Source organism: Anarrhichthys ocellatus, unplaced genomic scaffold (genome assembly GCF_004355925.1).
Source record: "Anarrhichthys ocellatus isolate YVR2014 unplaced genomic scaffold, GSC_Weel_1.0 scaffold34, whole genome shotgun sequence".
NCBI lineage: Eukaryota > Metazoa > Chordata > Actinopteri > Perciformes > Anarhichadidae > Anarrhichthys > Anarrhichthys ocellatus.
This window is the reverse complement of record NW_022280064.1, coordinates 680,781-693,845: the sequence shown is the minus strand read 5'-3', so window position 1 is coordinate 693,845 and position 13,065 is coordinate 680,781. Positions and strand designations below refer to the sequence as shown.

Here is a 13,065-nt window from a genome sequence, read left to right as displayed (position 1 = left end):
TGTGATTGTGTGTGTTCACGTGTGTGTGTGTGTGTGTGTGTGTGTGTGTGCTCCTGCTGACATCCCATTGTGTCCGTCGCCCCCGACTGGATCATCACCACAGTGACTGTACTGTTCACATTCACTTTTTTTTCTCTCGCCTTCCTGCTGCAGCTGACTCTCGCTTGCTTTCATGTTTCTCTGTTCTCTCGTCTGTTCTCTCCCGTAACGACACACAGCATTCCCTGAACGAGTGTATCACAGCAGACTGTGTTTTCATTCATCTTCTCATGAACAAACAATCATTTGATTGTTGTAAAGCCGCAGGAACGTGTTTTAATGTTTCCTTGTGCTCACCAACATTGGAGCTCTTTCAGCTTAAGAAGGTCACTGACTCACTATGCTGTGGCTTCAGTGATCATTACATCATTTCATCATCTGAAAAATACCAAATATATCTTGGTTGACGGACACAAACACACATATCTGTAGAGGAAATAATAGTCTTTTCTATCGCTAAGTCAGTGGTGGAAAGTAACAAAGTACATTCACTATTGTAAGTAACTACCAATACTAAATACTATACTTAAATACGGTGTTGAGGTCTATGTGAGTATTTCTATTCCATGCAATTTAAAACTTTAACTCCATCACATTTCAGCTTTAAATATGGTGTTTTTTACTTTACCATGTTTATCTGACAACTACTTACTTTGCAGATTAAGATGTCACATCAATAAAACATGTGATAATCGTATAGAATACAATGAATTGTTATAGATTAAACCAGTGGTTCTGAACCTTTTTGGAGTTTAGTAGTGGCCTCTTGTCACATTTCAGATGTCTAAAAGTTGTCAAAAAATTGTTCCACTAAAGAGATATTTTCCCTCTAAACTTGTGTAATTATTTCCCAACAAAGAAAAAGAAGTCTGAAAATGGCTACAAAAGTGTAAAGTGCTTGTTTTGTCTTATTTCCTACATCATTCTCTTCTCCACAGACCTAGGCACTGTGAGACAACACGCTCATTGAGGGGAAAACTTGGAGAGCGGTCGCCTGTTAGTCATCCAAAAAAACTGAGGAAGTGACACTAAGAGCTAAATATACAGCAGTTCATTTTACTAAAGGATGGAATGTATTTTTTTTAAACTATAATACTCCCTAGTTTGATAAAAAGAAAAATAAGTGCCACGCTGTGTGCATAGAATTCGTCGATAGTCATTACATTTTAAATATTTCTTTATGAATCGTTGAAATTGTATTCATCCATCACATGATGAGGCACTTAGACTGATTAAATGGTAAAGCACATAATTCAGATGCATAGCTGCATCAGTATCAACAATCTCACAATATCATATAAACTGTACTGATATCACTCACATAATGAGTGATTTTGCTAAAAATAAGGGTAATATCAGCAAAATAAAAGTAGGATTTTAATGACGATCTTTTACTTGTAATAGAGTATTTTGTTTTGGTACTTTTACTCAAGTAAAGGATGTGAATACTTCTTCCATCATTGGTAAAATCCTCGGCTTGCTTGCTTGTGTCCTCGTTTCTTTCTGCTACAGGAGGTCACGCTGACAGACATGTCGATATGCTAATTTAATAGGACATCCGCATGACTCCCTCCGTTGTCTCATGAATGAGTACTTTTACCCAACCAACTGCTAACCCACAGCGTTTTAAGTGAGATTTGGGGCCTTTGAACGTTTTTTATTTCAATTGTTGATGATCTTCACAATTGTACACAAGAAGCACTCAAGCTGCCCCATCTCCCGCCTGATTATTTTCCCCTCATTAATATGCAAATCTATGCAGCAAGGTCCTCCACAGATCTAATCAGACCATCTCCTCTTATGGGTCAACTGTGGTGTGAGCGTAAAGCCTTTGACGTGAGCTTTCAATGAGTAGACGTCCTCATATGATTGCTGGCGTATGTACACACACACATATATGAAGTAGCATGCAGAGTGGCGTGGACGGAAATTTAAATCTGGGTCTGAAACTATTTAAAGAAAAGCTGGGTGGTGACGCCATCGCATTGACATCACTTGAGGCGTCATTCTGGAGCAGGAGGAGATTTTGGGGTCAGTTAGTCTAGAAATGTCTGACAAAGTTAGAGCACTGGTCTGTAATGTTCGTCGTATATTTTCATTTTAGCATTGACAGAAAGCTTTAAGTTGTCACATTTGACTTGTACATAACTGTGGTTTAGCTGCATTTAGCAGACGACATAGGGAAATAAATACCTGGCTTTGGAAACTAATATGAAACATTTCCACTTGGAGAATGTGAAACAGAGTGGAGAAGAGTGGCATCTGTTGGCCGCAGAGGTGCATCACACGGTAAACTGCAAGTGGAGATGATCTGAAGAGTTAAACTCTTTGTGCCTGACTATCGAGCCTCTGTAATGCAGATCTGAACTTTCTGTGGCTTTTGCTACCAGAAACCACATCAACTCTGATGTGTCACTATATTGTTTAACAGAACGTGTGTGAATCCAATGTGTACTTGAATTCTTTCTGATCAAAGTGTGTGTTACGTGGTGAATTAAAACAAAGAGAAATCAAATAATAAACGATTTTCTTTTTATATATAAAAGCAGAAAACAATCTTTCAGTACACCACTTGAAACCACATTAAAACAGATAAAAGCAAAGATTATACTGTAAAAAAGAGCGTTTTTTGCATTTATTTTTAAGCTAACATATAAATCTATATGAAGATAAATCACCAATATGCCTTTTTTGAGTTTGGTGTTAGTTAGTTTGGAGCCTCTCTTTGGCCTTGATGATGAACTTGACCCACTGCAGAGACGGGTCGGCACAGATTTCAGCTCCGTTCTTCATCGTCAAGCTAAAACAGAGACAAAAAACGTTGATGGCAAGCAGATACTCTACATTTGTCACCATTTGTTGCATGTCTGTTTTATCTAAATCTATATTCACACTTATGTCTGTACGTTTGCTTACATTTCTGGATGTCTGTGAATCGTGCTGTGTTTGTTCTCTTCACTGTGTATGAAGTGATTTATTGGTTGAAGTTTAATAACAGGAGATAAGACACTCACGAGACACCTTCCATTGAACACCGCTCGTCTGTGAACTTGTAGCTCACCACCTTGTCCTTCCGCAACCTTGTGGAGATGAAGTTGAAACAGCACTCATTTGGACCGAAGCTGCCTGGGACACAAATAAAGATAGAAAATGCCGTGAACGTGTAGAGAGACTGAGTGGTATTCAACACAAAACCATCACATCCACATCTTTTTGGCTCATTTTCACATTTACAGTTTTTACCCCTTCGAGAATAATTCAGCTGTGATCTGAGGACGGCTGTGGTTTGACTCCGATATAACTCAACTTTTTGCTAAAACAAAAAACAAATCAATTTAAATGCTCTTAACTTACTAGTATTTATATTTAAAAAATAGTAAATCTACTGCAAAGTTTCTGCAAAATCTTTTAATAATGTTTTTGGACCTTTCCCCTCCCGACATCTCAAACGTATTAGGCCGACTCAGCCTTTAGAAGCTTTTCTTTATTTTTATCTAATTTTTTTATTATGGGACCGTATCATTGATCATTTTGACCTGTTATGAGGTAATACTTACAGTAGTTAGTCCCTAGGAGAGATATTGAGAAATTATGACAGTGACCTGAAGATAGAGTTGACCTTTTAAGAAATAAAAAGTGCCACGCAGACAGCTTACCTTGATATGCCACGACAGCGAGAGACGAGAAAAGCAAGGTACAGGTCATCAGAGTCATGGGGTTCTTCATCATCATCATCATGATTATCTTCAATGTCCTGCACGTCTTGTTGTCTTGAAGATGTGTTCTTTCTGTCCGCTTCGCTCATAGCCCCTCACTTTTATTATGCTGTGCGTGCGTGCGTGTGTGTGTGTGTGTGTGTGTGTGTGTGTGTGTGTGTGTGTGTGTGTAGGTGTGCGTGTGTGTGTGTTCCATGACAAACATCATAAAGACCTTAACCTGAAACTACCCAGCATGCAAACTGCAGGCATGTGGTCAGCACTTCTCAGTAAAAAGTGAGTGGTGGGGGACAGAAGATGTTGTGGGTGTGAAGCAGGTTTTATAAAATAGAAAACACATCTGTACCTCAGTAATTCCACGTGTGTGTGTGTGTGTGTGTGTATGTTTGTGCAGTGTGCAGATGCACTGTGGTCTAAAGTCCCTTTCCCTATCGCTGGTTCATGTGTTGTGTTTTTTTAAAAGGATGTTGTTTAAAATGCTGAGACATGATAAATGAAACATCTTTGATCTAAGTGATGGGTATTAAACAAGATAATGTGCATAAACAAGGCCAAAAACATCTGTTTTAAAAAGCATTTAAAAAATGTCACTCTTCTCAAAGCCCAGGTTAACAACTAAAGTTTTATTGGAGACAAAAGTCTGTTTACAACAAGTCTCTCTGTGACTGGTGACATTTTAAGAAGATTGTGATTGTTTGTTCTCTGTTTGCTCTCTTTGTTGTATTGATTATTTACTGAATGTGCTTTTCATAGCGCTTCTGTAAAAAAAGGGGGGGAGGGGGGGACAACAACTGTGGGACAAAAGCTGCATTTCTGCATGAATCTAACAGGATTTTTTTTAATTTAAGATCATATTTGACTATTTTGATGGCATTAATACTGACTAATAATAAGTTATTAACTAATAATAACTAATATTAACGAAGAAAACAATAGATGAGGTTAATAGAATTACAGAAAAGAAGAAGAATGTAGAGAACCACATGGAGCAATGATGTAATGAATTAGGGGCGCAGCAAATAATATGGATTGGTATGTTTGGGGGTCTAAAGAAAGCTTATGAATGTCATATATATATGTTATATTTTTGTATGAAAAACATCATCTTAGAGATTTTTGACAGGAAATGAAGGGACGGAGGTGGGGAGGGGCCCCAGCTGGACCGTAAACAAGTTCTAATGTGAGACACACACTTGTCAAATCATCCTGAACCAACTACATATTTGTATCGCTAGTTTAATTCCCAGCTAAATGTCAAGTGATAACAGGTCCAGATTCTATATACTATATATATACTGTTTCTCTGTGTGACTTGTTGGCTCAGAACAGATGTGTATTCTTTTTTTGTTGCATTTAAGGTTTGTCGTATTCTGTGTTTGTTACTGTGTCTCATAATGTGCATTTAAATGAACAGAAAGGAATACAGCCTGTGTGTATAATGTTACTTCTACCACATGGGTAAAGAGACAACCAGATCAATAACCCAGACAGACACACTGACTGCTGCAGAAATCAACTCTCTGCAACCTCAAAGTGAAACCTGTGGTTTGTAACAGAGGAAGGGGTGTAATGCAACAAGAATGCACTAACACAGACGTGCATGTGCAAACAGTAAAATATCTCCTTCGGCAAGCAAATTTGACATGACATGTGTTAGACACCGTTTATTATATGTAGGCCTACAAGGCTCAAAACCTTTAGGAAAATATATAAAGAAAATACATTAACATTTGACATGAATAAAAAACAGCCGATAACCTCACGTCTTGTCAAATCCAAATATTCTCAAAGGAGATTTTGGTAAAACACTGTATAATATAATTCTGCTTCAGGTGTAACTACTGGGAAATTTGCTCAGAAAGTGTAGAATGGAAAACCCAACTTACAGATTGCGGTGATGCAGTGGGAGTGATGGGGAAGGGGGCGTTATTTGCCAACATGACGCATCGAGGTTCACGGCAAATTAACTCATCTTAACTTCCCCTTCTTGCCTTGCTTTTATGATTCTTTCCAGGTTTAAGTCAGCTAATTCATCAGAGAACACAAAGAACTGGCCAAAGAAGATTTGTAGGAACATTTAAACAAAATGTTCTGAGTTGAAAATGACAACGCAGCCGGCTCTATTGGTGGAACTAGTAGTAATGCTGGGGTTGTGAGTTCAGAATCAGAATCGGTTTATTGCCAATCACGTTTGCTAATAAAATAAATTTTGCTTGGTGATTGGTGCGTGACAATAAACACAGTTTAAGAATAGTATAAGACATCATTTAAGAATACAAAATAAAAATACACGATAAAATATGATAAATAAAGAGAGCGCGCAGACAAATCATTCCGAGCCAGGGTAGCTGTTTCCCCCTGTTTCAAGTCCTGATGCTAAGCTAAGTTAACCGGCTGCTGGCTGTAACTTTTATATTTAGCAGGTATGTGAGGGGGATCAATCTTGTTATCTGTGGAATCTCCACCAGAAAGCAAACAAGTCCCCTCGGTGTGGATTCAAAAGAGCTGTGAAGACAACTAAGTCAGTGTGACAAACTATTAAGATATTTAACTATTTAATTGTTTTTAAAAAAACAGAGGAAACATCGATGATGAGTTGCAATTATGTTTAGGTCCTTTTCGTAACTAAAGAAATTCAACTTATCACAAATATATAAACATTGCATGTAATTATCCATCCATCCATCCATTTTCCACCGCTTATCCGGGGTCGGGTCGCGGTGGCAGCAGGTCAAGCAGGCCGACCCAGACCTCCCTCTCACCGGCAACATGTTCCAGCTCATTCTGGGGGATCCCGAGGCGTTCCCAGGCCAGCGTGCCTGGAAAAACCTCCAGTGGGAGGCGTCCAGGAGGCATCCTAATTAGATGCCCGAACCACCTCAGCTGACTCCTTTCGACGCGAAGGAGTAGCGGCTCTACTCCAAGCTCCCTCCTGATGACCGAGCTCCTTACCCTATCTCTAAGGCTGAGCCCGGCCACTCTACAGAGGAAGCTCATTTCGGCCGCTTGTAACCGCGACCTTGTCCTTTCGGTCACGACCCAGAGTTCGTGACCATAGGTGAGGGTAGGAACGTAGACCAAGTGGTAAATTGAGAGCTTAGCCTTCCGGCTCAGCTCCCTCTTCACCAAGACGGTCCGGTGCAGCGCCTGCTTTACTGCTGCAGCCGCACCGATCCGTCTGTCGATCTCCCGCTCCATCTTACCCTCACTCGTGAACAAGACCCCGAGATACTTGAACTCCTTCGCTTGAGGTAGGCACTCCGTCCCCACCTGGAGGGAGCAATCCACCGGTTTCCGGCAGAGAACCATGGCCTCAGATTTGGAGGTGCTAACTCTCATCCCCGCCGCTTCACACTCGGCTGCAAACCGCCCCAGTGAATGCTGGAGGTCACGATCCGAGGAGGCTAACAGGACCACATCATCTGCAAATAGCGGAGAGGCGATCCCGAGACCCCCGAAACTGACGTTCTCCGCCCCCAGGCTGCGCCTAGATATCCTGTCCATGAAAGTCACGAACAGGACCGGTGACAAAGGGCAGCCCTGGCGGAGGCCAACACCCACCGGGAACATGTCTGACTTATTGCCGAGAATGCGGACACAGCTCCTACTGCAGTCGTACAGAGACCGGATCACCCGTTGTAACGGGTCCGGCACCCCATACTCCCGCAGCACCCCCCACAAGACCCCCCGAGGGACCCGGTCGAAAGCCTTCTCCAAGTCCACAAAGCACATGTAGACTGGTTGGGCAAACTCCCAGAACCCCTCCAGTTGTCTTGCGAGGGTAAAGAGCTGGTCCACTGTTCCACGGCTGGGACGGAATCCGCACTGCTCCTCTTGAATCTGAGGTTCGACAAGCGGTCGGAGCCTCCTTTCCAGCACCCTGGCATAAGCCTTCCCCGGGAGGCTGAGTAGTGTGATACCCCGGTAATTCAAGCACACTCGCCGGTCCCCCTTTTTGAAGATGGGAACCACCACCCCGGTCTGCCATTCCATGGGCACTGATCCCGACCCCCATGCGACATTGAAGAGGCGTGTCAGCCAGGACAGCCCAACTATGTCCAGCGCCTTCAGCATCTCAGGGCGGATCTCATCCACCCCCGGCGCCTTGCCACCAAGGAGCTTTTTAACTACCTCAGCGACCTCTGCCAGGGATATGTGTGAGCCTCCCCCTAGGTCCTCAGGCGCTGCCTCCTCTGCAGAGGACATGTTGGTCGGGTTTAGGAGTTCCTCAAAGTGCTCTTTCCACCGCCCGACGATGTCCTCCGTCCGGGTTAGCAGTTCCCCCCCCCCTGCTGAGAACAGCCTGGGGTAAGCCCTGCTTTCCCTTCCTGAGCCGTCGGATGGTTTGCCAGAACCTCCTTGAGGCCAACCGAAAGTCCTTCTCCATGGCCTCCCCGAACTCCTCCCATGCCCGAGTTTTAGCATTCGCGACCACCGCAGCTGCAGCCCTTCTGGCCTGCCGGTACCTGTCAGCTGCTTCAGGAGACCCCTGGGCCAACCAGGCCTTGAAGGTCTCCTTCTTCAGCTTGACGGCTTCCCTCACCTCCGGTGTCCACCACCGGGTTCTCGGGTTGCCGCCACAACAGGCACCGATGACCTTCCGGCCACAGCTCCTAGCGGCCGCGTCCACAATAGAGGCTTTGAACATGGTCCACTCGGATTCCGTGTCCCCAACCTCCCTCGGGATGTGTGAGAAGTTCTTCCGGAGGTGGGAGTTAAAGACCTCCCGGACAGGGTCCTCCGCCAGACGTTCCCAGTTCACCCACAGTCAGAGCCTTACTCCCCGCAACCCGTAGGCGCATGGAGGCGACCCTCTCGCTCTCTGGGGAGAACTCCAACACAGCGGCGCTCAGCCGGGGGCTCGTGAGTATCCCCACTCCCGCCCGGCGCCTCTCACCCTGGGTAACTCCGGAAAAGGACAAAGTCCAACCCCTCTCCAGGAACTTGGTTCCAGAGCCAACGCTGTGTGTGGAGGTGAGTCCAACTATTTCTAGCTGGTATCGCTCCACCTCCTGCACCAGCTCCGGCTCTTTCCCCGCTAGCAAGGTGACGTTCCACGTCCCTAGAGCTAGTCTATGCCTCCTGCCCGACCCACCGCCCGGTCTGCATAGCACCCAACCCCGATGCTTGTCCCTGCGTGTGGTGGGTCCACAGGGTGGCTGCTCCATGGTGTTTATTCGGGCTGAGCCCGACCGGGCCCCATGGGCAAAGGCCCGGCCACCAGACGCTCGCCTACGAGGTCCCCTCCTGGGTCTGGCTCCGGGAGGGTGCCCCGGTTTCCCTGGTCCGGGCGAGGTGGCTGTAGTCCGTGGGCTAACTATCATAGGGGTTGTTTTGAGCCGCTCTTAGTCTGGGCTCTCCCCTGAAACCTGTTTGCCTTGGGAGACCCTACCAGGGGCTAATGCCCCGGACAACATAGCTCCCAGGATCACTGAGCCACTCAAACTCCTCCACCACGATAAGGTGGCGATTCACGGAGGAGTGCATGTAATTAAAGAAATTAAAATGTGTCCTAATATGAACATTCCAAAATAACATTATCTTCGAACAAATGTTGTATTATTTGATTTACACTCTATTTACCTCCTTCTGACCTAAATATAACACAATGTTACAGTAACTCACAGTAACTGAGTGACCACTCGGTGGCAGCAGAGGAATGTGGAGAATCAGAGTTCATTTATTTTAGTCTTTGGTGGTTTTCTCTCTTTATTTTTGTTTCTTCCAGTCATATTTTAGTTTTATATATCTGTATGTGTGTTAGGTTTAACACCAGAGAGGCCGATCTGAGTAGAGAAATTGTGTGTTTGATAAATCATAGAGGGACATTTGAAAATCTCAGATATTTTTACCTGGGATGTGTCAAATTTTGTGTCTATTTATAGATTTGGAATATGATAGGAAATTATTTATACATCAAGGAAAGAAGAGAAGCAACCGAGGGTAATAGTGCTTCTGTTATTGTTTTCAATTGGACTGCCAACTTAAAAAATACTGTTTTTATTACCAGTGTGTTTATATTTCAGCTTTGTGTATGTCTTTTTTCTGGGAATACATCCTGTTAATAAGGAGGAAAATGTTTAGCTAACAATAACTACCTCGCTGCACATCCTCTCCTCATACATGGCTCTTGACCAGTTCAGATAACAGACGCTCATTCATCAAGTGATTCAGTATTCCCTGCGTTTTCAGTCAGCCGGCTCTCCAGGACAACTACCTGCCTGCAGAAAATGCTCAGCCCTTAAGCACAACAAAGCAAAATTGGACAATTAAAGCACAAAGTGTCCAGGCTGAAAAAGTCTTGAAAAATGCAGAATTAAACCACAAGTGGAGCGGGGATTCGATGGTGGGAAGTGACCTAGCGTCTAATCTATATCTAAGAATGAAACACTGATAGTAACTGACACAAAAAAGTGATATTAAAATTTCCCATCAACGCATTCCTCTGCAATAAAGTGGAAAACACTTTCTCGACTGCTGTAAAAACTAATTGTTCCATAACTGCAACAACTGTAGGGATCTTTGAAATTAGATGCACTTTAGTGCAGTACTGCATGAAAATCCACTCAAAGGAGTATTCCAGCCATACAGTATTGCACTTAAGTGTGGTATGTTAGGTTGGGGAACTCACAAGAGACTAATTGAAACAAGAATGGTCCAAATGGAAGCATCAGAGGATAACATGTTCTAACTTTTTAGACCCTAGTAAGACTCAAGCTCCAAAAACACTGGATACTACACTTCCCATGATGCAACTTGATAGCGTCTTTTATCAGACCCTCCTTGCCTGGTAAACATCAATATTTTTGATCCAAAGGCTGTCTGTTAAAAATGTGAAATCTGAACTTGATGTGTAAAATCGGTAAGTTCCCCTTCAAGTCAAATTAGAATATAGATGTTTAGGATGTACTCAATTCCTTGAACTCACTGCTCTCATATTAATCATTAAGAATAATATTGATGAATGGTTTACTTCCTTGCCTGAATAGATACGTCGTCTTCAGCTGAGTCAGTCTGGTGCCTGCTCTCTCTTAAAAAAAACAACTACATAATGTTCCTTAATGATAACGTATCCGAGAATTCCTCATTCGGACATCTCTTGCATAACAATGATTAAAAACTCAGGAAACTGTTCCTGCATGTCGAGCACACGCACTTCCACTCACACGCATGCACACGCAGACAGACAGGCGCACTTAATACAGGGAAGTCACCAAATTTGGCATGAACTGAAGAAAAGGGAGGTCAAAAATACTTTTCATGTATGCATTAAATGACTGACTTCAGAGGAAGGTACATTGCAGAAATGGATGGACATTAATAAATATGATGAGTGCAGTAACTCTCACAGGACTTATGATAGTGTCGAGAAATATAAATAAATGGTATAAAAGCTGAAGTTTTGTCTTGTTTTGACAAAGAAGAAGGTTAACTTCCAGGTCTCTCAGAAATAGAGACTATAATGCATTAAATATCTCAATAGTGTGATGTGTTGTTTTGTCGTACTGTGTACAATAATGTGAAATATTGTTGTGTTGTCCATACACAACACAACAATAGGAGGCTAAACAATCAGAAGTGACAGCAGCGTATGATGAGATGCTAGCGTTGTTTTGAAGATTTAAACTTTATGGAAGACGTTCTTAATTTAACACGACCATGAACTTTATTTGTCCACCCAAAAGAGTAGGAAGTAACGTCGTAACAGTGTTAACACTTGGGTTCAATTTACTCTCGGTCAAAAGGTGACATATTTATGAAAATGGTTCCTGGTTTCCGAACAGCGATGCTTGTTATTTTAAGAGTCAAAGGTCGGATTTGTTTGGCAAGCAAAAGCCACGAGAGATTCTCTGCAAAATGAACAACTTGAGATGCGCATACGTCGTAGCATCCCCCAAAAATGAACTAATGCATCATGAGTGGATGCATGTTTTTAACAGGATGTTGACCTCTTCCATGGACTCTGTCCTGGAAGAGGTTCAAGGAACGGCCACCAAAACTTGGGGATACTTTTAAAATAGACATTTTAACACACAAGTTGTTTCAGTCACAGGATACAAACACGGCAGAGACAGCTGACCCGACACCAGGTCATTGTCATTGTCTTTATTTTTGATAGTTTGTACCACCTACACTGAGCTCAAACGACTTTTATTGTTAATTATTTTTAGATTATATTAGCTAGATTCATACTTGTATCTTTCACTTTCAACGTACTCATCTTTTTTAATTCATTTCATGATTTGACTAAATTCAGAGATAATTTGAATGAACCCTGATGGTCACTTAAAAGAAGCAGTTTTGTTGAAGTGTCCGTACAGTCGGCTGGGTGTGAATGAATAAATGTGGATTTAGTTTTGTTATCGTGCCCTGCTCTCACACATTCTGTCACCATGGAGATAGGGGGGGGGGGGGGGGGGGGGGGGGGGGGGGGGGGGGCAATTAACAGGAGGGTGTCACCCCTCGGCCGACCCTGTAACCACTCCACCCTCTAGCTCGCACGCACACACTTCGAAGCAGCGATGACTTGTGAGTCACAAGTGGATGTGTCACGGCACTCAACTACAGTAGTCTGAGCCAGGTTCAGTCCCCCGGTGATGGGAAGCTGGTGAGGGATCATGTCGCTAAACTTGCGGGGATAAATCTGGGGAGATAGTTGGTGCCTGAAAAGGCAGGTACTCACAAGTGCTGAGTATTGGCCCTCTGATTATTGTCCACATAAGTACCCTGACTTATTATCTGTTCTGCCACCTCCTGGTGAGTCTCAGTGCTCACCCCTTAAATACCAGCGTAACTGTGTTTCTGTGTAAGCACACGGCTAGCTTCATGCTGAGAAAATAGTGCTGAAAAATGCCTTTGGTATTCCTCCACATCCAAGGTACATGCGATGATCATGTCATGCAACTGTTAGGCCACCTTTGTTGGTCCAAGTCAGGCACTGGATTTAGTGTACGTACGGTATGAGCACTTTGTAGTGGATCATTGCAGAAGTCACCAACAAACCAACTGAACAGTCTAAGTGACATTTAGAATAAATATAAATGCACTGAAGGAGACAATATGTTAGTACATACAGTGTATGTGCACTTATACAATGATTTCTGCAGTTTCTAACAAAGCTCAGGATGATGTTAGCTTGTGTTTAAATCAGTCATGACAGGGAGATGCATGTGTGTTTTTGAGAGCATCGTCCCCACCCTGCGTTCTCAGAAACCAGCTCCCTCGTGTGTCTGGGTGAATACGTTTAATCCTGATGTATAGCTTCCTTGTGCGTGCGTCTCCACCAGATAAACACGCAGACGCACATAAA

At 43.3% G+C, this 13,065-nt stretch overlaps 1 protein-coding gene across 1 annotated transcript; it reads right to left on the bottom strand.

The window, feature by feature from the left end:
- Positions 1–2,549: 2,549 nt before the first annotated feature.
- LOC116393718 (C-C motif chemokine 4-like) lies at positions 2,550–3,840 on the bottom strand. Its single transcript, XM_031866272.1, has 3 exons — positions 3,696–3,840; positions 3,054–3,165; positions 2,550–2,839 (listed from the first exon to the last, which is right to left on the bottom strand). The coding sequence occupies exons 1-3, from the start codon at positions 3,775–3,777 to the stop codon at positions 2,743–2,745; spliced, it is 291 nt and encodes a 96-aa protein (XP_031722132.1). The 5' UTR covers positions 3,778–3,840; the 3' UTR covers positions 2,550–2,742.
- Between the last annotated feature and the right edge of the window lie 9,225 nt (positions 3,841–13,065).